The 27899-nt window shown below is 42.5% G+C and overlaps 1 protein-coding gene across 12 annotated transcripts in view; it reads left to right on the plus strand.

The window, feature by feature from the left end:
• Window positions 1–27899, plus strand: part of PTPRM (protein tyrosine phosphatase receptor type M) — a 656058-nt gene that overhangs the window by 423684 nt on the left and 204475 nt on the right. For 7 of the 12 annotated variants that reach the window (XM_060405465.1, XM_060405466.1, XM_027960774.3 and 4 more), the window contains one exon: window positions 22897–23029. In XM_060405465.1, the coding sequence (XP_060261448.1) occupies window positions 22897–23029 (133 nt within the window). Of the gene's footprint in view, window positions 1–1741; window positions 1817–22896; window positions 23030–27899 lie in introns of all 12 variants that reach the window. The other 5 variants (XM_042239325.2, XM_042239328.2, XM_042239326.2 and 2 more) reach the window with 1 other exon arrangement.

The following is a 27899-nucleotide window of genomic DNA, read 5'->3' on the forward strand; positions in this document are numbered from 1 at the left end:
AAGGAACATGGCCTTGTGCCAATAAAACTTTATTTGCAAAGACAAGCAGTGGGCTGGTTTACCCCTATTATATAGTAGTTTGTAATAAAATCAAGCCTTGTAACTAAGAATAATAGTCACAAAGGAACATTTTACAAAGCAGAACATAATCAGATAGAAAATCCTGGACTTTTCCGTTTGAGTTTTGAGCCACAGGTTTCAGCTTACCTTCCTTTGTGAGGTTTGAATGCATGGCTGCCTGACATAGGTCTTCTCAAAAATCTTTTTGTTCATTATCGTTTACCAATTTCAGTATCAGACAGATGTTCAGTTTTTATGGATACAATATAATTTTTCTTAGAAGTAGAGTGGGTCAGATTTTCCTGTAGTTAATGGAAAACCTCACAGGAATGTTTTTTGAACACCAGTATCTATGACCAAGCAAGTGTTCCGTGTATAAACCTGGAATTAGTACCAACTTTGTCACAAGTCTTAGAAATATCATTTTACTATTTGCAGTTCATTACATCAATTCACAAAGTCACATGCTGTGTCAAACCAGAAAAAAATTTCTTTGTAATACTTTGAGAGTTCTCCCTTCTCTGACCAAACTGTTAAGTTTATTCATATCACTGAGCAACACTAAAAAGTTTTCATTAATAACACGTGAAAGATGATGATACCACTTTTAAAGCCAGTGGCTGCTGCTGTTTGGTTATAAGGAGAAGCACTAGTTGAATGGTGCAGAGAGATCTTTCAAAATATTATGCACTGGCAGTTTTGGGTTTAATTGTCTGCAGATGGTAGATGATCTATGTCCCTTACTCATTGCCACATTTCTAACAGCACCCAGGCTGTTCTGTGTAAATTAGTAATCGTTCATGTAAGCCTGTCCTTAATTCTCCAATATTTTTTCTTTGCATCATTTTCCAGCTGTATCATGTTAGAACTGACGTTTTAATTTTCTTAATTTTTTTTTCAATATCTGTGTGTCATAAATGTTAACCATTTAAACTCAGCTGCTGAGCTGTTTAGGCAAACTGAGCAGCCCGCCTGCTCTGCTTCAAGGCTCTTAATCACTCCTCTGGTCACATGTCAACCATGATAACTAGAGCAAAGGCAATGATTAGTCTTTTTGTGTTCAACTGGTATTTTGAGATGCATTTTTTTTTCCTTTCCCTGAATGTGACAAAATAAACTTCCTAAATGGAAATGCTCCACACAAAATTTAGTGATCAGAGAAATTTCTCAACATAAAAATGTTTTTAGTGAAAGAAGATAGTATTCTCCACAAAGGTGATTTTAACGAGAAGAGCAAATATTGTGATTTAAGCAGAAGAATTTTAAATAACCTAATACATTTTGAAAGCTGCAAGTTTGGATCATCAGAATTTGCAATGAATCTTTCTACCCTCTACTCAGTAGCAGTTAAAGAAACTATTCAGTCTAGCTCTTTCTTCAGAGTTAATGTTTTTACTTTTTGTTTTTATCTTCTCCTATAGTCAATTTAACCAGAATCTCAGCCCAAGCTTGCAACTATATAGAAAGCTAACTGCCTGATGAAAGCCTCTCTAAGGGAAACGAATTCAGAACATTCAACAGCTCGCTGTGGTTGTTTTCTCATCTCCTTCTCTTTTTGTTGTTGTTGGAAGAAAGTTGAGATGATGTGATATGCGGATGGAGATTCTCCTTGCTAGCCTAGCTTCAGTCTGGCTTTTTCTTCCCTCATGCATGCTGACCTGGGGATCTTCCTTTGCCATAGCTGCGATAATCGTGACTCAGCTTACGACACCTCATATTCGCATCGCCCCTGCTGCAGGCGACGACCAGCTGACAGGTCAGACGTTCAAGTACAGACGAGTCATCTTGCCCATCTCCTGCTCATTTTTCTCAGCTTTGTCTCCCCTCTGCATCTCCTCCTTCGCTCTAAGGCTTGTTGACAGTGTCTCTGACTCTCGGTGCCGACGTGTGCCTGCGTTGATGCCATGGTGTGCTCATTGTTCTGTGTGCACTTGTGTCCCCTGCATCCAGCACAGCCCCGCCGCATGACCTCATTGTCTGTCTGTCTGTCTGTCGGTATGCTCCTCTCTAGCTTAACGTTATACAGAATGAAATTTGCTGGATTTGCCATGGCAGTGCCATCAAAGTCGATCTCTTATCAAAACACATAAAGATGTTTCCCCAGTTATCCGTGTTAATCTAGAAAGGCATCGAGATTTGAGCATGAGAGGTCTGTTTTCACCTTGCAGGGTCTAGTTTGCACACACATTTAGCAATCCACAGGCTCGTCTGCCTTCATTAAATGAAGCCACTCGAAACTGTTTGGGTGATGCTGTTCAGACGGCTTTTTGAGTTCCCACCAGTAGAGCAGAGCCGATTGCATTCCTTACAGATCCTTGTTTCAAAGCACACTGTTTATAGACAGCAGAGACAAATCTGCAAGTCAAATGCACTGAATAATTTATGGAAGTTTTTAAAAAATCGAATGGCTGAGAGTCACATAATTGAACTGCATGCTTCTTTATACCAGCAGGCGTTAGCTTGTCCATCCCTCTAAAGGTGTGTGGACAAACATATAAACTCACATAGGAAAGGAATCCGGTAGATTCCTGCACATCAAAGGTGAGTAGTTAGAGCATGCCAGAAGACTAGCTTTGGTCCTGCAAGATAAGCACACCATCATCAAGATTTCTAACACCAGCACGTGGGCAGGACTCTTAACTCTGCTTTCAGAGCATCACCAGTGTGGGAGTTCATTGCATGAGTTGTAGGCATGACACAAGCCAAGTAAGAAACACAGCTGCTCTCCGCAGGATTTTCCACTCCTGCAACTGTTTTGTGTATATGAAATTAAGGAATATACCCTATCATTCAGGGGGAAAAAAAAGTAAAGCTTAACTCATAGTAAGAATTTTTGATGGAGGTTTAAACTGTTCTGTGAGCTTAGTATTTTAGAAAATCAAGCAGCTGAGACTCAGGAAAACTATAGACTGCTTTTTAAAGAAATGTAGGATAATTTTACTTCTTTCCCTGCTGTAATTCCATACATATTTCCAGGCCTCTGTTTCAGAGCCTAAAAGCTATAAACTTGTTAAAAGTTCTGCTGCCTTGGCTTTCAAGTTTCTTTTAAGCGGGTTTCTTTTACTGGGTGAAGTTCTTATTGTCTCAGAGACGCTGTTATCCTGAATGCGTGACATGTTCCTCCCAACAGTAAATTTCCTTAGGAGATCATGTCTTTTCTTATATAGATCTTCTCCGGAAACCTTTACATGTCAGGCCTGGCCCATGGTTCTCTGCATAGGGTCAGTGTCCATCACCTGGAAGGTAATCTGGGCTCTTCAGCAAGTCTGACCTCCCCATTGTCTGAGTTGGCACCCGTCTCTGGCCAGCAAACATTAAAAACAGGTCAGCCCCACTATTGTAAAACAGTACCTGTAGGAAATACAGTTAAATAACCCTTTTTGAGATTTTCCCTAAAGCTGCTACCTTTGAGTTTAGCCCGTTGTTTACTAGGAATGAAGTAAGGGACATTTTGAATATCAGGTTCTTTCTAAAACTTGCATGATTAAAAAGACACCTCGTTAATCAGCCTCTTTCACGAGGCTTTCAGATCCAGGGCACCTTATTATTTTGGAACTAGTCTTCAGGGGAAACAGACATAGCTGAAGTATATGGTAGCTATTCTTTTAAGGGCTGCAGGTGAGTGCCAGCATTTACTTTAGTTTATTAGGGATGAAAATGGCGGAATGTTAGAATAAGCCCCCAAAACTAGTGCAGAACTATTCTTGTCTTTTTTTATAGTACTTCCTGCTGCTGTTGGTGATGGTTCCTCTTCCCCAGATAAATTCAGGCTCAATTAATTTTTTTTTTCTTTTTCCATTTGCATCAGCTCACCCATTGGATAGCAAGTAGCTTGTTTTCTCTGTCTGTTTTAATAGATTTATTCATGAGTTGCACTGCAAGCTTGAGAGCCCTGTCATTCAGTCACTGATCGACATTAATCGAGCACCTTCTGTGTGCCAGGTCAAGGGAGGGCACTGACTCCCACAAATACATTTACTTTCTAGGGTTGCCCAGACTCTTGGCATCAGACACATTTGCACATGTGACACCAAAACCTACACACACATGCTTTTATGGATGAAAAATGACTCTTACGCTTGTTGCACAGTTGAGAAGAGGCAACAGCTTTGTAGCAATGGGGGAAATGGACAGGAATTTTGAAGTCTTTCTTGTGGAGTTGAGTTGCTTAGAAAATGGTCCATGGGGCTCTTCTGAATCTTTCACATCTCTGACGCAGTGTTTACCAGATCAATGCAGGCCCTTCCAGAAGTCAGCAGGAAATCACAAGGGATGCATTCTGAATGATGTCTTCAGCAGTTTTCTGGTCTGTTTTGTTTTAATTGTGCTGATGTTTTGCTGCTACAAATGCTGTCAGATGCTGTAGGTAAAGGAAACGGTGATAAGACAGTGAGTCTTCCACAGCCTGGATCCCGGGATGTAATCCATGCTGGCTTGGTCCACCCCAGTGTAGGTAGTATGCCTCCTTCCTTCTCTGTGCAGAGAACATAAGCAACCCACTGACCTCCATGTCAGACACAACCAAATAGCCCATGAGTGTTAGCTGGTTTAATTCACTAAATGAATGGAGCTCAGATGCAGGATGCTGGTCTGGCATCACACTGGGACTGTTTCTTAGAAATTTTTGATTCAATCAACTGTAAGAATACATCACCACTGGTATACACACGGACACAGACATTTAACTGAAGCAAAAGATTTAGAAATTGTCCTACAAGTGCTGCTACCTGGATAAGCTGCACTCTGACCTGTTCTATTCTGTCCTGTCTTATTCTGTTTCATCTTTATTAAAAAAAAATTTAGTTGCTACCTACTAAGCTGGTTTCATTTCCCACTAATGGGTTATAACACACAATTAAAAAAAAACAACAACAACGCTTTACTAAACTACTATAGTTAGGGAGTTGTGAAAGGGAACAGAATATATAATTGGAATAAAGGCCCTGTCTTACCTCAAAATTTATACTCTAATGAGAGCACACAGAGAAAATTCTAGAAACTGGAAATGCTTCTGCTTTCTACTTGGTTCTCTTAGTTCCTTTATTAATTGTCTGTAATATAGAACTGCTTTGGGAAGGAAGTAACAACTGCACATGCTAGATATTTCTCTTTAAGATTTTTTTTTACTTCACTTTATAAATAACTAGGCTGTTTATTTTATATTAAGATATTTCTGTTTAGGATTTAAAACCCTGGTCAGCTCTGAGATGCTGTGGAGAATGAATTCCTTCAACAAATACTTTTTATCATCTGTTTTGGTTAAGCCCTACTACTGGGGTCCTGCCCCAATTGGATCCAGGGTATCCGAAGTGTGAAGAGATTTAGAGAGAGATAAAGAAAGAATGTTGCAGATAAGAAAATAGAGGAGAGAAAGAGGCTGATATTCCTTGGTTTACGCAGAGAACCAATAAAGCCCCAAGACAAGGGACTTGCTCTGTTCACGTAGGCCGCAGGCGCCCTCCCGGTCTCCCGAGGGAGTGAAGATGCAGAGCGCCTTCCCATTCAGGTCTTAGAAGCCCAGGCAGGAAAGTGAACACAGAGAGCCTTTGTGCTCCAAGGGATCAGCCTGAAAAAGAGAGTAAGAGAGAGAAAGAAAGAAAGACACGGGGGAACCAGGCTTTCTTGGAACCGGTACTGCTCCGTCACTTTATTTTTCAGGGAAGCTTTTATACCTTGACTTGTACATAGAGGGAAATGAAAGATGCAAAGTCATGCAGAGTCAGCCCAAACATTACAACTGTTTTGTCTTTATCGAAACCAGGATTTTTTCTGCATACCTTTCCTATAAACAATGTTGTGTACATTATCTTCTGGCCTTGGAGGCCTGTGAACATTTTATGACCCTCTTTTGATAAAGGCTGCTCAACCAGAAAACTTATTTTCTCTTGAAGTGTTTTTTTCTTTATATTTCTAATCTATGTCAGCCTCAGAAAGTATTAAACAGAGTTACATTCTTATGGAGCAAAGGTGCAGTGAGTTACAACAAAGAAAGAACTAGTTAGTTCAAAGGTCTTATATGGTTAATTTCAAGGCTACTTCTTGTTTTTCTTACATTCCAACTATGTTAACTAATGCACTCCCAGGTGCACAGTGGATAAGAGATATGGGAACTTAGCAGCAAGCATTGGCTCAACAACAATGAAATCCTACACCAGCACTACTCTAATAGCTTTTAACTCTTTGAAAGGCTCTATATTTTTAGAATGTTTTAGGCTTCCCGTGCCTCTCACAGTTGGGAGGCTTGAATAATCACATGCGTAGCCTCAAGAATCTGGATAAACCTGTCAGGCAAGCTAGAATGCTAACAGGGGGGTTAAAATTGAAATATTCCTTTCATGTCGGGGAGGCTTATTAACTAAAGCCCTAAGTTAACTTTTTCCAGAGAAAGGTGGTCAGGGATGGCCCCTTGTTAATGTCAGAAGAGTTGGTGAAAGGCATAAAATAGTAAGACAGACAGATTCTGGTTTGGGGTTAGATGCTTGAGCAGGTCCGGGGGGTCCCTTGAGTCCTGATCCGCCTTGCTTGTCAGGTCTCTTCCACATGACCTTGTTATGGGTGGGATCTCCCATGCTGGCTCCAGGCACCCTACATCTTAAAATGATAAGATCCATATAGTAGAGTGTTTATAAACAAAGTGACTTCTGGGATTTGAGTACAATTGAGATATGTCAGACCATGAAGAATTACTTGCTAGATATAATTAGTACTAAACATAATAGAGAACTAGCCAACAGTTATTTCTACATAAAATTTGAAGTTTTTGAAAAAGATACATGTACCAGATGCCTGTACTGTCAAAGATAAACACAGCCCAGCATCGGCCAGAGTGGTGAAAACAGATTTTATTCAGTAACCACTAACTTGTAAGGAACTCAGCTGAGCTCCAGTCTGACTTGTTCAGAGGTGACTGGGACTTTACAAGGAAGATGAGAGAGTGGGGAGCAGGTGATGGGAACTCAGTATGGTCAGGGAGATGAAACGTTGGTCCATGTGACACCATCTGGCGCCATCTGACTGGCGTCTGTCAGGCTTCTCTCACTGCACAGAAGCTAGGAACTGGGGCGCTGTCCTCAGGGCTCTCTGGAATCCATAGTCAGTTCTTCGGGCAACCTTGAGTTTCTGAGGCAGGCACTTTGAGGGGCCTAGAGTTCCCAAGGGATGCAGCCTTGAGCTGTTAGAAATTATGTTCGTCTTTGTTCAAGTCTCTGTGGGCCCAAGTGGGGGCCTGGTGGGAAGAGACTCAGAGGAGCCTCCTGGGGTTTTGTTCCAGAGCAGCATCCTTGTCACTCCCCCTCCTTCCCGAGGGAGCAGCAGTGACTCACTGGACTGGTGACACATGGAAAAAGACATAAGAGTATGTGATCAGCCTTTTCTGGACATCATCCTCAGGACACACATATTCCTTTGTGTCAGAGGGACTCAGAAGAGTCTGGCTAGGCTTTGGCCATATATCAACATGTCAGTATGTCAGTATATCAGCAAAGCTCTTATGAAATAAGCCCCAAGGAATTTCTCTTTCTCCTTCATGTGACTGTTAAAGCAGACAGAGATCTTTTTTTTAATGTCATATATACCACATGGATCGGAGAAGGCAATGGCACCAGTACTCTTGCCTGGAAAATCCCATGGATGGAGGAGCCTGGTAGGCTGCAGTCCATGAGGTCTCTAAGAGTCGGACACGACTGAGTGACTTCACTTTCACTTTTCACTTTCATGCATTGGAGAAGGAAATGGCAACCCACTCCAGTGTTCTTGCCTGGAGAATCCCAAGGACGGGGGAGCCTGGTGGGCTGCCGTCGACGGGGTCACACAGAGTCAGACACGACTGAAGTGACTTAGCGGCAGCAGCAGTGACATACCACATGGATGCTTTTGAACTGTGGTCCTGGAGAAGACTCTTCAGAGTCCTTTGGACAGCAAGGAGATTGAACCAGTCAATCCTAAAGGAAATCAACCCTGAATACTCATTGAAAAGACTGATGCTGAAGCTAAAGGTTCAATACTTTGGCCACCTGATGCAAAGAGCTGACTCATTGGAAAAGACCATGATGCTGGGAAAGATTGAGGACAGAAGGAGAAGGGGGCGACAGAGGATGAGATGGTTAGATGGCATCACCAACTCAATGGGCATGAGTTTGAGCAAACTCAGAGAGATAGCCAACTCAATGGACGTGAGTTTGAGCAAACTCAGAGAGATAGCCAACTCAATGGATATGAATTTCAGCTAACTCAGGGAGATGATGAAGGACCTGGAAGCCTGGTGTGCTGCAGTCCATGGGGTCGCAAAGAGTCAGACACGACTGAGCAGCTGAACAACACATAACACATGGAAGCTAGTGAAGCAGGTCCTCGCTGAGAAATGAAAAGGCTGCAGTGTTTGTTTATGGAGGACCTTCTGTTCTAGATCCTGGGCAGAGGTCTGACTCCACCTGTTCACTGACTCCCAGGGTAACCCCACAGCCTGCCTTCTTGGCTACTTGTCCTTCCAAGTGTTGCTGGAGAAACAGCAGGAACAGGCTGACTCATTCTAGAGTCTGTACCATGACCTGGCCCTCAGTGACTGCCCCCTGCCTAAGCAGTGGCAGAGGCTCCCCACCCCCCGACATCGCCGGCTCCCCCACCGCACCTGCCCACCAACCCCGCTGGCCCCTCCAGAGCTTGTTCTGCCTGAGAAGTCTCCTCATCCTTTAGGTCAGCCAGCTGGGACCCTGAATTTTTGGTATTTTCTCTGCTTGGCTCTTGAATCCACCTAGAAATTTCTCCAGAGTTGGCCTGAAGTGTGTTCAGGATGGAGGTCCAGCTTTTTTTCAGAGAAACAAGCAGTTAGGCTGCTTTCATCATTAGATAAGCAGTTACTTTTTCATCATTAGATAAGCAGTTTCTTTTCTTTCAGAAAGGCCATACTCTCATATAGTCAGTTCTCACGTGTAGTATACATTTCTAATTTAGTTGCCCTTTCCATTGCAAATAAAATAGACTCGGTTTTTTCAGCCCATTTACAAAAGCAGTTTTAATCAGCCTTTTCTTTTGGCACGAGTCATAGAAAGGTTTCACTTTCGTGTCACTGTTTGGAGAGAGGCCGGCCCACTCACACCAGCATTATCCATCTTGTTCCCAGTCTCTGGCTGCGCCTGTCCACTTCTCTGCCTCAGACCCAGCCAGTGGGTCCTTGGTGCCCTTTGTGAGCAGGAGTGGAGGAAAAGAGCAGACAGCCGATGTGACTAGAAGAGCTAAATGCCAGGAAGCCGATTCAGTCTGAGTTCCTGCCCTGGGTTATTGATCATCTATCATCAGCGTGAAAGCAGATGTGGTAGAAACTTCAGGCACAGGTTCACATAGGTCATGGGGGCACTTTGTGGACCTTCAAGACGGGGTGGTTTCCTTCAGCGTCTGGTCCCGGGTCTCCACTTCATGTGTTTTGAGCACTGTTTACTGGGGTCTTTGTATGAATCAAAAGTGGCCAAGAACAAAAAGGATAATAAAGCTCAGCAATATTCAGGCCCTGAGATAAAATCTCACTATCTTCAGCTGCAGACAGTTGTACCTGGCCCTTTCAAGAGTTCAGTCATTAGACTTACAACGTGTTGTACTGGAGATAGTTACCTGTGTCTACTATGAAATAGGTGTGGAAATATTTGTATCTACTACTCCAAGGGTTGTATTTTGTATCTCTTTATACTTTCCACAACCTGCCACTTAGAGCTGGGCACTTGAAAGGCACTCAGAGACCAGCTCTCATTTTTTGATAGAATGAATTCACTTGGAAAAGATGTAATTGCCTTACAGGTGTGAGCTAATTTCCACACCACTTTAAAAAAAATAATATCCCCCACAAAGGATCTCCCGTCCCTGCCATCAGGTCTAGGACCAGGGAGGTACAGAGTGTCCCAGGGGCCTCCAATGCCCAGACTCCCATCCAGCACTTTTATTTAATTCTGATAGAGGTAAGTCACAGCGTTTCAGTCTCTGAAGCCCTTGGCTGTAGGGCTGAGCATCTACCATCGATGCTTTAGGAGAGGAGGTCCTCTTATTCATCCATCACAGTGAAGAGCCTCTCACCTCCTTGGAAAGCTTGATGTGTAGCCAGCTCTGTGTTAAGAGATGGGAATTCAAGGAAGTGTAACGTGAACTCTTTACTTATATTTACCATCATTGTTAAGACTGACATAAGCAGTCCGGTAATTATCCCACTTCAATGAATGCACCAGTATCTTGGGCTCTTTGTAATACAATAAGTGCATCATGACCTAAGTCAACATACACATATACTCAGCTGTGCTCTAAAATGTAGTATCATATGATTCCAGAGACATTTTCAGTCTCAGGAGCTTCGACTTGACCTTTTGAGGGAATTTGGGGAGAAAATTAAGCTAAGAAAATGCCTCCATGAGACTTCCTTATGAATTAAAATGCCAAACTCTTCATTAAGCTGATAATTGGAAATAGTGGCTGAATAAGACCTACCATTTTCCAGCTAGTGAGGTGTCCTGGCTTTATTCAAATTCTGTGTCATTTCAGTATGGAGGATTAGCAATTCACATGCCCCATCTTGGGCATTTCATCGTAAACAGTGACCAGGGGGATCAGTGCTGTATGTTTTGGAGGCCAATGTGAACAGAATGTGAGAAATTTGGTTAGAATTTCAGCACCTCTTAGAAGTGTTGCTTGAGAATTCTAAACTTTCCTTTTCAGATAGAAGAATGTAAAGTGAAGGGAGATTTTCATTCTTCCTGCAACACCAGCTGAATGCATTTTAATAGGCTGTAGTGTCACTGGTGATTTATTGCCCTTTTTTGTTCTTTTATGTGTTATATTTGTCATTTCGCTGTGGCAGTTTCATCTATAAAATGGTATAGTTACAAGAAAATGGTGAGAGGATACGGGACTGCCATGGGAGATTCTGTTCCTTTTTCCTTGTCATTTTTGTAAGGAAATACTGAGTCAAATGTCAAGCATTTGGTTTCAAAAATAATATAATTTAAAGGATATATATTGCACTAAAATAATGTTGCTTTTTCCATTTTTACTACATAAACTTTGGAATTTCTATGTAAAAGATTTTCAAAGCAAGAGAGCAATTTAATTTTTCAGTATCCTTTTGTGTTTTCTCTTTCCATCAGCAGTGTGATAAAGGAAACTAAAGCAATGCATTTAAGTGCCTTTTATTTGCTTAAGGCACAGAGCTTCCTGGTTTGAAAAGCATAAATTGGAATTTATATTTTAGGAAATCTACCTTTTAATTTTGTTATTAATCTCATGCATTATGCATATCCAAAATGAATGCTGAAGGTAAAGGTTTGAGCTTAAAATAAATGAAGATTTTGGTAAAAGATGCAAAGTACTGGGGAGAAAACAATGCTTGTAGTTTTAAAAAATAGAGATTTTGCATGAAAGATTTTATGTAAATGAGTTAAATTATTCTTGCCTTTCCTGTAAGGAATATATAGTATCAATTTTATAGTAAAATTATATTGGTTCATATTTGTTGTTAGTAAACATGGAAAAGGCCTGGATATTTTCATTTATTTTTTAAATAAACTTTTTTTAAGAGTAGTTTTAGGTTTACAAGATTATTGCGAAGATAATAAAAAGTGCCTACATACCCCACATCCAGTTTCCCTTTGGATATTTTTAAATGTTTATTAAGGCTGAATGACAATAGCTGTTTTACCAGGTCTTTCCTTTTACCTCAATGGCTAGCATGGACCTAGACAACGTCGTAATTGTTCGTTGACTCTTGTTGATAGATACCAATTGTGCTACTTTCATTTTTAGCCCTTCACTTGCTTTAGAAAAACATACCACAATTTACAACAGAAGGCATCAAGATGAACTCCAACAGCTTCACGTCTAAGAAACCAGTGAATCCCATTGAGAATTTGCAGGCAAAGGGCCATGTCTTACTGCTGTGCTTTTTGGTTGACTTTGGACTAGTCTATCTTATAAATAAGCTTTTTCAGAATACTGTAAAATGCTTAGTATTTGTGAGAGGTTTTTTTAAAGTATTTATGGGTGTGATCCAATATATTGAGTCAGAATGGAAAAGAAGTCAGAATTTCCCCCAATGTCTTAACAGAGCCAGATGTTGAGGCAGCAAATCCAGAAAGTTTAAAGGGTAGATAGAGCTCAGAGACACAGAACTCTTTTCTGGAGAGAGAATTATTGTTTTAAATACTCTGCTGACCTTGTATTAATAATCAAGGGAAAGTCCAGAAAATTGAAAAAGCTCAGTCCTTTCAATCCAAGTGCCTCATCTTATTTACCCTTTTGATGATATCAGTATGAAAACTTGTTCAATATCAGTGTCTCCAGAGGGCTGACAGGGAGACCTGGAGTCTATAAAAAGACTGACTCCTAAAATTCTAGCCTGTTAACCACCACCTCTGCAACAGACAGGCACACACATGCACTGCTTTTAGGATTGTCATTATTTTCATGTATGAGAATCTTGGGTTTGGCTTTGAATGTCTGATTCCTTCTCAAGCCATGACTTTTCTAGCTCAGAGACCACATGTGTGCATGCATGCTAAGTTGCTTCAGTTGTGTCTGAATCTTTGCAACCCCATGAACTGTAACCTGCCAGGCTCCTCTGTCCATGGGATTTCCCAGGCAAGAATATTGGAATGGTTTGCTATTTCCTTCTCCAGGGGATCTTCCCAACCCAGGGATTGGACTCACATCTCCTGCATTGGCAGGAAGATTCTTTACTGCTGAGCCACTGGAGAAGCCCCCAGAAGGAGTGGTACTGGGTTCGGGGGTGGGAGGTACCACTTTCCTTGATGGTAAATCATTTAAAACATTGTTTGTATTAAACATCAGTATATCATGGAGGAACAGGCAACATTTACATGCTATATTCAAAAAAATCAAGCAACAGACTTCAAAGAAATTTCAAGTCAATGATTGACCACATAGATAAGGCTCCTGCTTATACTTGCCCGCCTGACTCTTGGCGACAAATGGTGAATCATTGTAAGAGTCATGGCTTCCCTTTGACCAGCTTGGAGGGAGCAGGGAAAGCCCTAGAGGTTAGGCTCCAGGTCATCTTCTGAACCGCATGGCACTCTTCCTAGGGCCGTTTTCAAACACGTCAAACAGGAATCTGGGCCTCAGAGTCTCTGTCCTGGATTCAATAGGGCAGTTCCCTTAAGTATGGATCCCACGCACCTAATTCAGAAAGTATCTACTTGAGATACAAGGTTGTGAGTTCAGACTTCTTGGGCAAATCTCGTAAATTCCAAGTCTCAGCTTCCATGTCTATAAAACATGGAGAATACTGCTTCTTAACCCCAGTGGGGCAGTGGGAGAATTACCCCCATGGCATATATAAAGGGCCTTTCACCAGCTGAGTCAGGGCCAAGGCAGAGGAGTTGGCAGTTGCTCGTAACTTTCTGTCATGACTTTGTTACTCACTGTTGTCCTGATAAAGGCTTGTTTATGCCTCCTAGGACTTTCAGAAGCCCATGGTAATTAATCCAGGCCACTGCTCTTCCCAAGCTTGAATGCAAAATTGAACTTCCCAGAAAATGAATGGCTTTCTTGATGCTAGGTAGGGTATTATTTACATGAATACCATGTGGCTGCTGGGGTCTCCAGGAGCCCCAGAGTGTGGGAGGAATATGATTATTTTCTTATGTCGAGACCTGTGATGAGTTCCCCTACGGGTGGTATTTCCCACTTGCCTGCCTTTGAGATATAGGTGCATCAGAATATAAGCTATATTCTCTTGCTAGTGGTGACTGTGGTGATGATGCTAGTGATGGAAAAAAAAAATCACCACATTTTCAAAGACAGCTGCTTTATTTGAAGCTGTAATAGCCCAGAGCAGTGTCTAACCTATTCTGCACCTCCCTGTGGCCCAGTGCACGGAATAAAGCGCCAGGCTCCCCTTTGTTGTCCTGGCCATTGGGGCTCCATCGCCCCTCCTCACTGTCCTTGGTGTCGATGTGAACACCTCTCTTTGTGCTCGTCCTTGGGTTACGCCGGTTCTCAAGGGAGCCCGAGACGATGCACTTTAGCAGAACTCTATCTAGAGGGATGATAGATCATCTCACTGAGTACCTTTTTCAGACAATTGCTATGAAGTTGGAAAAATATGGAGCAGTTGGCAAGGGAAGGTGAAGCCACATAAGTTTTCTTCCACATGTTGTTTTCATTTTGAAGAGTGAGCGACTATCTCTGAGAAACATCTTTGAAAATCAGCCTGGCACCTGCCTGGGAGTTAATAAATGACATGTGTTCAACACATCTGTCAGGATCTCTGATGAGTTTTCCCATTTCCTCCAGTAAACATCCAAGCCATACATCACCCTAGCACTGTAATTGATATTCAGTTTAATCTTATAATGTATTATTGGTATTGCTAATGATGCAGTTATTAATTGTGGCCTATTATTAATTATAACAGTTTACTCAAGTTAGAGTTCTTGGTCAAAACACATTAGCATACCAATTTTTGTCTGGAATTTTTGCATATATACTGTCCTTGTGGTGGTTTTTGTTGTTTTTCACTCAAGATTGTGTCTAACTTCATAGGAAACATGATAAAAAGCATGTGATATTGTCAGTTTGGTGGGTACTTCTTGTATGTCTTTGAATAATTTCTTTAGATATTGGTGTATATTTACATACAAATATGTGCGTGTACACACTACATCAGAGTGAGTTATGTGTGTTTTTTGGCCAGTTTAAAGTCTTAAAAAAGGGAATTTTCAGATTTCTACCTTATTTCTTCTCTGAGTAACAAAAAAGTTAGAAAATGCTTCTAAAGTAAGGTCATAGGAATGATATAAACATTCTATTAAATAAACTTACAATGATTTTAATCATAGTAGCATTATCTTAGAAATTTCTCCTTTTTCGCTTTCTTAAAAGTCCCAGACCATTGTAATTACTCTCCAGCATAAATTTTGGCTCCTTTAAAGACTTCTAAAACAAATTCGACATATGATCATGAAAAATGGTCTACAGCTACTTAATCATTACAAATATTGAGCTCATAACACTTTATTGTTGACAGATACTCATTTCCTGTCTCCCTGATATGTACCCAGTTAACTTTCTCGTCATTGATGGATATATATTTCACTGCTTTGGTGCTGGAAATATAACATTTTGCCACTAGTATTTATTTTCATGCTCTTTCTTTCTAGTAATCTCATTTTATCATTGATGAAAGTTTGGTCAGTAAATTTACTGGCAAAGACTTTTATCTGTCATCAGCCTCCTGAGGAACACCTCCTGTGCCTGGCTGTCTCAGGCACAGTCCCTGGAGCCCAGGCCCAGATGGCCTGTCTTTCTCGGGGTATTGTCTTAATGGCCACGGAAGGTCATCTAAAGGCAGCCACAGACCCCATTTGTCTTAGTAAGCCCTTGATAAATGCTAAGAATAGGCAGAGGAAAGACCACAAAATAGGACTTGTCTTTACACTTCTGGTTTTCCCTCTGTTTTCTTTCCTTTCATACCCATCGCCCTATGTCTGGGAACTCTAGGGCAAATGGAAAAAGAATAGACTGGCTATGAAAAGAGTGCAAATGAGAAAGACAGAAAAATTAAAGTGAGATTTATTGTGAGAGAGCTTTGATTCAGCATGAACTTCAGACACATCATAAGATGCTGGGCGAGGTCATGTGAAGACTAAGAACTAAAACCAGCTTTGTCCCAAGGAACTTATGTTAAGATGTAATATAAAGGACTTACCAAAATAATGGAACTTGCAGCTGAAATAGTCAAGAGGGGTGACAAGGAGGTGCTTTAGCAGTTCAGTAGGAGAGAGAATACTTCCTGCAAAGCCACAGGGACAGTGCTGGGCTCACTGGCCTCTGAGAGACAAGCAGGCCTTCAAAGGCCTTCTCTGAATCTATGATGTATGAGAGGGGGTGGGTCCACGGAGCAGCAACAAAGGTCCTGAGAAGGGAGATGTTGGCTGTGGAGCTAGAGGGGGAGGACAGTACTGGGCATCTCTGTTTGGTTGGAGCACAGGTGGATGTAGGAAAGTCAAAAGAGAAGAAGCATAAAGTTAGGAAAAGAGTTGGGAGTCAGCTAATGGGAGGCCCAGCTGCCTTTTGAAATAAGCATTTGGAGGCTTCTGGGGTTTTGTCTTGTTTTTTAAATGAGAGTGAGCTGATTAGGCCTGTTCTTTAGGAAAATCAGTGTGCAAGAGGCTAGATGGGATATCTCCCTAGGAGACAAGTACAAAATACAGAAAAGAAATAAACCAGGTCTGTTGCAGTGGGAAGAGAGATGGAGAAAATACAGTGTGTTTTTAATTTTTAGAGATTGGGTAAGGAGGTAAACTGACCTGGTATTAGGTGACTATCCTTCAACCCAAGATAGAGTTTTGTTTTAATGCCTTCAAAGTTTAGTTTCAAACAAGCTGTTGGAAATATACATTCTGAACTGATAGTATCCTCAAAATCACCCGTTCACATTCCCTTTATTGATTATTCAGTTTGTATGAAAGGTGAACACAGCTGATGCCATCTTATTGACAAGCAGTTCACTCATTTTATTACTTGACCATGATTTGAGAAATGCAAATGGAAGAAATAAAGCCATTTCATCAGACCCGTAATGGCACTCATAATTCTCTGGAAACTTCTAGTGCCCAGAGAATAAGTGATCAGGATTTGATAGATCATCTTACCCACAGGATGTAGACCCATCAATCAATGAGAGCAGTAACTGTCATGAAATTAGAACAAAAATAAAAAAGTAGATTAATTTTTTAGAGACAGTATATATCAAACAATCCAGCGTCTCAGTTTTATATGAAAAATTATGTTTCTGATTATTACTTGTACGTTGTACATGCTCTGTGCGCCCTGCAGTGGAAATTAGGTACAAGGGAAGAGTTATAAATTCAAAAGCATAATCAGGTTACAAACAATACATAAAATGTGAACAGAGATTATTCCAGGGGTGCTGATTGACTTTGCATTCCCAGGAAGAGAAACAGTGATGTGTAATTTAAATGAAAAATCTTGGAGACATTTCGTGATTATATATAATAATATCAAGGTACAGCCAGAAAAACCAAACAGAGATGACAAGGAATTCTAATTTTCTGAGCAATAAGACTTGAGTGAACTACAATAATCTTTAAAACTGGGTGTTGCTATTTTTAAGAAAAAGGAAAGATCTCTGCAAAAGGTGAAAACAATACTATGAAAATTAATTGAAATAGATTCTGTATTCCATAAAGTCATAAAATGCTAGTCCAGAGTGGCTGAGGCTTCCTCAATGGACATTTTAGAACATCTTTGAGGACCAGTGCTCTTTGAAACACACTCTGAGAAACAATATCCTCACGTTTCTGTTTCATTTTTTCTCATAAGGTTTCTCAACCTCCTGTTTCTCTTTTCAGCACCTTCCCAGAATGGCTGTTCCTGACCCTTTTTTCTCTCCCCCAACCACAAATACCAAGTGGAATTTTGGTATTCGGTCTTGCACGTTGTGAGAATGAAATATTTTGTTGGTTGAATTCAGTGCAGGCATTGAACCCAAACTCCAGTTGTGCCCCCAGGAAGCAGGCCAGGTTCTTCCCTGAGCAGTGCTGGCATCCAGTGCCCAGCTCTAAGGCTAGAGGACCTGTGTGTGGCCAGTGGGCGCCTTTTGTGAGCCCCTGCCTCTTTGTAGTTCCAGTCACCCCCTTGGGCCAGACACTGGAGGCCCCTGGCCCAGGGAGGCAGTAGCCTTCACTGCTGTCCACATGGATTGTCCTTCTCTCCTCCAGTTGGGTTTTGAAGCTCAGGCATGGTCCCTCTCTCAGCCTCTTGTGTCTGGCAGAGAAAGGTGAACTGTCACTTGTCTTATTCATCTTGAGTGTCCTGCAGGGCCTCGTTATGGGACCTGAAGCACAATAGGAGCTGTTTATTTGAGACTGAAAACCAGGCTTGACTGCGTCCCAGGGATGGGTCAAGCAAGCATCCGTTCCGTGTCTGTCCCAGGGACGCTCCCACTTCTGATGGCTCATGGATCACTTAGGATGGAACTCAGAGCCGTGTCACCCTCTGCCTTTTCTCCTCCTCTTCCCGTCTCCTTCTTCTTCTAGTTATGAGGAGGGAGGAGGGGGCCTGCTCTGTGCTCCTGGATAAACTCCCAGCCCCACCGCAACCCTCACATCTCCGTCGCCACCTGCTTTGAGATCACCAGGAGTCATCTCATGAGGCCCTTTTTCTCATAAAGCCCTGATGTCCAGCTCCCCCGTCTTCCCTAGGCCCTCATCCCCTTACCTCTCTGTACGACCCTCTACAGGCCTATCCTTTCCTGTCCCATCAAGGTCATTACTCCAACAGGCATCTCCTTTCCCTCCTGCATCATCAACTTTTTCCCCTCCAGGGGTGCAGAAGCATCACCATTCAAAATGCCCTCATTTCTCCCATATTAAAAAAGAGCAGTTTCCCTGGATCCCCACACTCCTCTCTGGCTCGGTATCACACTGACTTCCTCCTCCTCCTCCCTCCTCCCTAGATCAGCAGCTCCTTTTTGTCCCCATTACTGGCCGTCCTTATGACCCACCCTCTCAGTTCACCTCCCAAGCACTCTCCTGCAGTCTCATGGCTTTAAATATCACCTGGCAACTCCCAAATGTTTGCCCCAAGTCTAGATTTCTCCACTTTATGCCCAACACCTACTTCATATCCTGCTGGGCTGGCATTGTGGGCCTCCAGGGGAAGTTTGTATGGTCTGTGTAGTGATCAGAACTGGGCCCAGACCCTAGAGCCAATGGCTGAGTACATCGAGTTCTCAACCTGGCGAGCTTCTGTTACTGAATTTAGCATCCAACACTGGGCCAAGACAGACTGGTTCCTGCCAAGTTGAAAACCAATCAACCACTGCCGTGGATACTCACTCCTTTTCTTTTGAGATTTTTTTCACTTTGGATGTTACATCTGAAACCTTAAATAGCGCAGGTTCACTGGAACACCATCCTTTTTTTTTTTGGAAAAGCTCTTCTTGGTCATTAGAACAGTACACCTGGTGCTGTCACTAGGAGTCAGCAGCCTGCACATCCGTGGAGGTGATATTCACCCTCCTTCCCCCTGAAATATTTAGCATATTTATCATTTTAGTGACTATGTCCAAGCCCACATAATACACACTTTTAGATGCATACATATGAATTTATTCTCTTCAAAAGGAGCTACACGTGCAGACATGTGCAGTAACCTCTAAGCGGAATGCACAGTAGAAGAGAAAAAAAAAAATGCCTTTCCAGGAAGAATTCGAATTTATACCAAGAAAAAAAAGGAATGAAAGGTTGTAACATTAGAAGCCTGGCACAAAAATAACAAGACAAGGGAAAAATATTGTTTAAAAAAAAAAAAAAAACCTCTTGCCAAGCAGTTTGTAAGTTACACTGTTACATTTGTAGATTTGGGTAAGGGGGAAAGAAGTGAGTGAAGTAGCTCAGTGGCATCTGACTCTTTGTGACCCCATGGACTATTTAGTCCATGGAATTCTCCAGGCCAGAATACTGGAGTGTGTAGCCTTTACCATTCTTCAGAGGATCTTCCCAACCGAGGGATTGAACCCAGGTCTCCCATGTTGTAGGCAGATTCTTTACCAGCTGAGCCACAAGGGAAGCCCAAGAATACCAGAGTGGGTAGCCTATCCCTTCTCCAGCAGATCTTCCTAACCCAGGGGCCAAACCGGGGTCTCCTGCATTGCAGGTGGATTCTTTACCAACTGAGCTACCAGGGAAGCCCCAGGGGGAAAGAAACAAGCTACCAACTGCAACCACATTCTGTCACAGATTATCCTGACTATGGCTGACTGACAGGTCACAGCCCCAGGTTTCCAAAGGGACAAAGGGGAGAGAAGCGCATCCTGGGGGCGGGGGGGGGGGGGGACAGAAGGAGGTCCATTTCAGGCAGGATGGAGGGCAGAGCACGGAGAAGGCAGGGATGGTGTGTCCCCGAGGGCACCTGCAGTTCATGACACACTTCCGTGAGATTGTCCTGGGGTCGTGATTTATTTCAGCCCAGTTTGTGTTTATGTTGGTGCTTCTCCAGAGTAGTTGTAAACCCAGACTCCTCACTCAGCCCCTTCACCCAGGTAGTAAGCCAGTGACTGTGTGGGGAAACCTGCAGGGCAGCCCTCCTCGCCCTTTTTGAGTTGCTTCCCCATTTTGCGTGATTCCTGCCACGATCACCTTGCCCCTGTGTCCTGTGGAGGCTGAACATTGCATTTCCTTGGCCTTCAACATGAGACAAGTTGAGTAAGTGCTGAGGAACAACGATGCTGAGCTTCACCGCCTGCGCAGCAGTACACTCTCGTGTTTGCTACAGGAAGTGAGGCATCGCTCGGCTGATGTCTGTCCCGAGGATGGGCAGAGTCACACCCTGGTTCTCACGGAGCTTTGAGAAGAGGCTAAAGTACAATGAGACTAGTTGTTTAGTTAACAGAAGCAGACATGAGACCATTAACACGACCAGCTCTTCTCATGGAGTGTTTACAATCCTTGTAATTGTTTATATTTAAATTTTTAAGCCATATCCAGTTTTTCTAAATAATTCATTCCCTGAGTATTTATTGGCAAAATTTAACTACAAAAAACTTAGAGAATCATTTGTTTAGAAAGTCGTCTACCATCATACCTCCCTGCTGCTGCTGCTGCTGCAGCTAATCGCTTCAGTCGTGTCCGACTCTGCGCCCCCATAGAAGGCAGCCCGCCAGGCTCCCCTGTCCCTGGGATTCTCCAGGCAAGAACACTGGAGTTGGTTGCTATTTCCTTCTCCAATGCAGGAAAGTGAAAAGTGAAAGTGGAGTCGCTCAGTCGTGTCCGACTCTTAGTGACCCTATGGACTGCAGCCCACCAGGGTCCTCCATCCGTGGGATTTTCCAGGCAAGAGTACTGGAGTGGGGTGCCATTGTCTTCTCCGATACCACCCTGAACACACCGTATCTCATCTGATCTCAGAAGCAAAGCAGGGTCTGGCCTGGTTAGTACTTGGATGGGAGAAAGTATACCTGGAGAACTTGTAATCTGTCTCTAGTGAGATAAATGGAGTGGCTCCCAGTGTGCCAGCATTTGGAAGAATAAAACCAAATAGATTTTTTTTTAAGTTTTCAAATTATATTTAAAAAATCAAAATTGAAAACCATTGGGCTTTTTGTCAGTTTCGTAAATTTGAGCTATGTTATTTTTACGTGGATGGCTGTTTTTGCCTATTATTCATTGTTTAAAATAGACACATTTAAGCAGTTTAGTTAAAGAAGTACTATCCTCCAAATCTACCACTTGGCTATGTGTTCCAATATGGGGGTGTATACTTCAGATGTAATTACAATAAAAAATGGCAACCATGATATCTTCAAGGTTCATCTGACACCTGTTCGAGGGACATTCTTTCAAAACAGAATAGCAGGACATCTCCCTGAAGTGGTCAGAAATAAAATTGTCCTGTAAAGAGTCATTCTGTCCGGAAGGGCTTGTATTAATAAGGTGTGGTTTTTGCATCATGACTACTCTCCTTGCTCCTGTTGATTGGACTAGAAAGGACACGTGGATGGAACCTCAGGCTATGGTGTCTCCTGCCTTGTGTTTCTCTGATCTTGACCAGTCATCTATCTGATGGCCACAGCCATGTTCAGGGTCCAGAGTCTCATATAAAATCTAAATATGAATAACTTTTTAAAGAAGCATTTATACATTCCCAGTGGAAACAGATGGCAAGTTTATAGTCTGACCCCTGACTTCTCTGCTGTGACTCAGACCAAGCCCCATGTGGAGCGCATAGGACACAATGATGGTTAAGTTTTTCAAGAATCAGATGACCCATAAATGCAAAACCCAGTGGAAGGGTAGAAAGGGCTGGTACCAAGAGTCAGTGTTAATTTCACTTTTACCAGCAAGAAGAAAATGGGAGATTTGAACATAACATCTCCACTTTCCCAATGAGCTATATCAGTAGGGAGAGGGACGTGATGGCTCAGATGCTGAGGGCGGTCATGTTCTGATGAAAAAGGGAGAAGCCCTTAGAAAGTGGATTCTGTTTAGTGAATAGAATCCTAATATTTTTCATCCCTAGCTCATTTAGCCGAGGTAATGGATATCTCATCAGACACAGATTTGACATTCCATTGCATTACACTGTAAACAGGACGGACGGTGTTTGGGAATTGGGAGAGCTAAGACAGTAGCCACTGGCAGGCCCTGGTTATCTCATTTAAACAGTTACCAAATGTGGGCGACAGTAGTGTGATTGTTGGTTGCTTCCCACTTTGTGAATAAATTGCTTAGAAGGAGTCTTTGCCTACCAGATGTGACCTAGATTTAGCTTTTCAAAGGCGGGGGTGTCGGCGGGGGCAGAATATCTGTATTGTGTCAAAAAAAACAATTGCTGGTAAAATGCACAGTAAGTGAGCTTATCTCCCCTCTCCAGGTGTTTGGGCTAATATGTTATGGAATTACTGCTTCATTTATGAAAAATAATTGGGGGAAATGTTCCAGCAAATCAAATTTGGATAAAGGCTGAGGATGTCCATTGTGTTGTTAGGAAGTTTTTAAAAAGGCAGAAAGATCAGGGAGCCCATAGAGATAATAAAAATATTTTAAAAACTGTGTTTGAGAAGAGTCTCTCATAAAAAGGTCAGGCGTGGGTGTGCTTTCCAACTTGTGTTGGGGTTTAGTGAAATATGGAAGAACAATGAGAACAATTACACCCCTTTCAGCGCCTGTGAAAGCTGCTGAAAAAAAAATCAAAGCCTGTCTGTCTGCTGGCTCCGATAAGTCTTACGACTCTGTTAAAGGTGGCAAAAATTTTAAAAGCTAATGTTTTTATTCTCCCTTACCCACCGTGTCTTTTTTCTTGTCTCCCCACCTCCTGCAGGAGCCGCCACTCCAAAACCAGTCCCAGAACCTGAGAAGCAAACAGACCACACAGTCAAGATTGCAGGGGTCATCGCTGGCATCCTGCTGTTCGTGATCATATTTCTTGGGGTCGTGCTGGTGATGAAGAAAAGGTGAGCCCCTGGCTGTTGCCGTGCAGGTGCTTCTGGCCCACTGTTGGCCAAGAGGCTTCTCGTGCATGAAAGTGTTCTGTTAGTCCGTTGTCTTGGATGACCAAGCCACACCTGTGGCTCTGGTGGTTCGTATTTTGCATCATGTAGCAGTCAAGGTTATGGGAAAACATTTGGAGGCTGCAGCTGTGATTTTGTGTGACTGTGAAGAGCTTCTTGTGCCAGGTCAGCATTAAGGATCAGGTGTCTACCCACCAGTTGGTACTTAAAGCTCAGCAGAATAAGTAAAATCACTTGTTCACCAGGAAATGTTCAGTATTAATACTTATTACCAACAGAATAGATCTTGGGGAATACAAGAAAAGAGACTTCTCCTTCTCATGATAAGGAAGATAATGTCAATGACGGAGTTTCTTGGCCCTGCGTTATGTGCAGGCACCATGTCAGGGAATTAAACAGCACAATGTGCCACGAGAAAGGGACTCTCAGGATCAGACAGACAGCGACTCAGGGCGTGGACACATAAGGACAAGGACGGTAACATGTTCGGTGTAGTAAGCTTGCCTTTTCTAGCCAGGGGTGGTCAAGGGAGGAGAAAAACACGTATGGCTTCAGAAAGCAATCGTCGCCTCCAATATATGAAAAATACACAATCTCTTTTGTCTTGTGGAAATGAGAGCTTGCTTAATAATACAGTGTTCAGTTTATGTAAAAATGATCAACATAAAAGATAGATGGCAAAAAGCAGTAAGATAAATAATCCATTTTTATGTAGTTTAAAATTAGTTATAAACAATTATATCCTACTGTATAGCACAGGAAACTATATTCAATATCCCGTGATAAACCATAATGGAAAAGAACATGAAAAAGAATATATTGAATATATACATATATATATACACACACATATATATACATGTAAAGAACCATCACATTGCTATTCAGCAGACATTAACACAACATTGTAAATCAACCAACTTCAATTTACAGAAAAATCTAAAACAATGATAGAGTGTGAGCAAGGTCATAGATGACAAGAAGTGCAGATCGAGAGGCTGACAGAGCCAAGTCAAGGAGGTCTTGTCTGGTCGCCTAAGGAGCTAGACCTGGTTGTTAACTCCACTGGTGGCCTTTAAGCAGGTAGTAATGGGATGTGCTTTTTCTATTAGAAAGATCACTCAGTGTTAAGGTTGAACCCAGTGAGGAGAGAAAAAGGCTCAAGGCAGGAAGACCAGCAACTTTAGAAACATCAGGAGGTTGCAGCCACTTGTAGGTCGATCTGGGGAGCCGAAGTAACACAAAGAACCTGTTGTTGGCAAGGCCGTGGGTGGGGGTGTCCCCACTACCCCAGTCATGGGGTGTATATGAGCCAGGACAGGTGGGGCATGAAGAGGGGAGCTCAGCTCTGCACTTTGATGTCCAGTCTTCCTGTGCCATGGAGTGGACACGTCCCCTGGGCAGGTGGGGTGTGCTGGCATCCAGTGCTGTCCATCCACGTGAGCCCAGCTGAAGCTAGGGCTCGAATATGGGCACTCAGGGCGACTGTCAGAAGGGGGTCAAAGGTGAAGGTCAGACCTTGGATATATCACAGGGATATTTAAGGGGTGAGCTAATATCCGAATGTATAGGCATACATATACAGCTTTCCTTGCTTCTTCTTTTGTATTTTGTTTACTGGTCCAGTGAGGCCTCAGGACGAGGCTCTGTCCTGGCTCATACAAGCCTAGCTGGTCCCCATCATTTCAGCTCCTCCTCCCTCTTGTGATCCACCTTTTCTTCCTTTCTCGTTGGTCACACATCATTTAATTTCACTCCATTTTTAAAAGATTCTTTCTTGTGTTGAGAACTTTTGTGATCTGCTCTCTTAGCAGCTTTTAAATATATAGCACCATAGTGTTGTATATACATAGAGGCTCAGATGGTAAAGAATCTGCCTGCAATGCTGGAAACCCAGGTTTGATTCTTGGTTCAGGAAAGATTCCCCTGGAGAAGGGAACTGAAACCCAGACTAGTATTCTTGCCTGGGAAATCCTATGGACAGAGGATACTGGTGGGCTACAGTCCATGGGGCTGCAAAGAGTCAGACCTAATGGAGCAATTAACACTTACTTACTTACCTACTAGTATAGTGATATTAACTACAGTCAGGAGCTGTAGTCATCCCATCCCCAGAACTTCTTTACCTCGTAGCTGGGAGCCTCCTCCTCCCTCTTCACTTCGCTTATCCCCGGCTTCCTTTTCTTTATCTTTTCTGCATCTCTAGCTGTCAGTCTCTATTTCTTTCTCCCTTACATCTCTGTCTTTTTCTTCCTCTTTTACTTCTTCATCACCCTTCATCCACTTTCTCCTGGATGCTCTTTTTCTCTCCCACCTCGATGTTTATATAGAAAGCTTATCTTTGGTACTGGTAGTTTGTACTATTTTTTTGAAATATGATACAGTATAAATTCTAAGCAGCCCTAGGCCCTTGCATGCCTAGATATTCAAACTAAGCATTTTGGAGAGTTGATTTTTAGTCACGGGGACGTGTTGGATTTTTGTGTCATCTGGCAAGTTCTCCATGAGGAATTGCCTGAAACCACCAATCCAGTTGCCCTCATGACCTTAGCTAAATGTTAATTCATCCTCCAAGGGTCTGCTTCTGCTGGATTAATCTATTATTCTGCCTTGGACTCTCAGGCAGACACAGAGGTTATGTTATAAATTATGCATTTGAAGAAATTGCCGATGGTAACATACGGCCTTGATACAACTTTAGACTAAATTCTAATAACTCCTATCAAATTTGCATGATTATTTACTAGATGACAGCCTTAAAAGGGTTATTTTCACAGCACGTGCCACTTTGGTATTTGCTCTTTCTGAAATATAGAATATGCTGCCTTGTAAGGCAAATCTGTCAGAAACTTGTAAGATTTTGACCTGAACAATCATGTGGTTCAGACCGTCCTAGTTCATAGAAATTCCGAAAACTTCTGACTGTTCAGGGTTTTCCCTCCAAATTGAAGCCTAGAATTTTAAATGTGTTTTTAACAGACCAGGTAAAACATGATAGTAACCACAGGTAAGTGGCTGGAGAGTTACTAATAAACAAGCTACAGGATTTGGTTAGCAGACAGGGAGTTTAGATTTGGAACTCCTGGATCTGTACTTTAACCAGCTCTGTGATTCTGAACTTCTTCGCCCCATAGTTTATTCATCTATAACTTGAACAAACTGCACTCAACCATAGCTGAAGTCCCACCCAATCCCAAACTCTCAGGCTTTCTATCACGTGGCAGCGGATGGTGACACAACTACCCAGCTGGCGTCCTGCGAGGGCAGTGAGGCTCCTCATGTATCTCATGCTATAAACACACCTGGTCACTCCTCCAAAGCTCACTTTGTGCAGTGGATTCAAGTCTCCATGGAATGTTGGCTGGTGAAGGTTCATCTTTCAGCCACATGCTTCCTGTTGTCATACAGTAGGTACTCAGATAAAGGGGAGAAGCAGAAAGATGAAATGCGACAGAATGAGCAGGAAAGAAAGAGCTGGCTTTCATTGTAGTGTTGGTCATGTTTGCTGGTTCAAGCCCGTGCTCATCAAACTGGGAGACCCACTCCTCCCCAGGCTAGACTCAGTCACCAACATGAGCTTGTGTCATTGGTCATAAAGACAGCCTGAGCCAAGGAAAACATGTGGGTGTAGCAAATGCATCAGTACTTCTGGGAATACAGACGGAAGTCTGTGCTGCCGGGGAAGAGTCAGTAGTGACCGTCTGGGTGGGTCAGTGTCCTGGGCCACGTGGGCCTTAGCTCTTGGGAGGGGGAAACAGCAAATTTCCCTTGAAGATGTTGCCAGTTATTGTCTTAACTAAGATCATGTGGGCTTCTGAAGAGCCAGCCTTCTCTAAAAATCAGTTACTGAAGGTAGGCCTGGAACAGAACCTGTAAAATCTGTTCTCTTTGCAACCCTATGGACTATACAGTCTATGGAATTCTCCAGGCCAGAATATTGGAATGGGTAACCGTTCCCTTCTCCAGGGGATATTCCCAACCAAGGATCAAATCCAGGTCACCCGCATTGCAGGCGGATTCTTTACCAGCTGAGTTACCGGGAAGCCCAAAACCTGCTCAGCTCATACTAACTCATGGAATCCTTTGACACCCAAGTCATAATGACTGAAAACTGAGATGACCTTCAGCTTTATTTAGCTATAATGTTTTATGAGTGAGTGGGTGAGTGAAGTCGCTCAGTCGTGTCCGACTCTTTGTGACCCCATGGACTGTAGCCTATCAGGCTCCTCCCTCCATGGGATTCTCCAGGCAAGAATACTGGAGTGGGTTGCCATTTCCTTCTCCAGGGGATCTTCCCGACCCAGGGATCGAACCCAGGTCTCCCGCATTCCAGGCAGATGCTTTAACCTCTGAGCCACCATAACCTATCACAAATTAGACTAGTTGTTACCTGTTTATGAATATTTATATACTGGAGCCTGGCCTAGAAAACAAACCTATTTTCCTTAATGCCCTTTACAAAACCTTCACATGTATTTTTATTTATTTTATTCTTTAGGCAAAACAATTTCTTAGTATTTTCCCATTCCCAGTTCTTTTGAGGGTGCAGTATTTTGATGCAGCAAATGTTAAAAAAGGGTGTTAAGATGAATGTCTATGAAATAAAAAAATCTCTTGTAGAGTCACATGACAACACACTCAAAATTAATGTAAGTTGAGTAGAAGATACTTAGTTTTTATCATTTTCATTCCTGTATAATTAAATATATTTGTATAAATGAAAATGCCTGCATGTTCAACATTTTTTCATAAGGAATAATTTATCTCAATAACATCTTTGACAGAATTTAGTATATAAACACCATCGATTTTT

Source organism: Ovis aries, chromosome 23 (genome assembly GCF_016772045.2).
Source record: "Ovis aries strain OAR_USU_Benz2616 breed Rambouillet chromosome 23, ARS-UI_Ramb_v3.0, whole genome shotgun sequence".
NCBI classification, from domain to species: domain Eukaryota; kingdom Metazoa; phylum Chordata; class Mammalia; order Artiodactyla; family Bovidae; genus Ovis; species Ovis aries.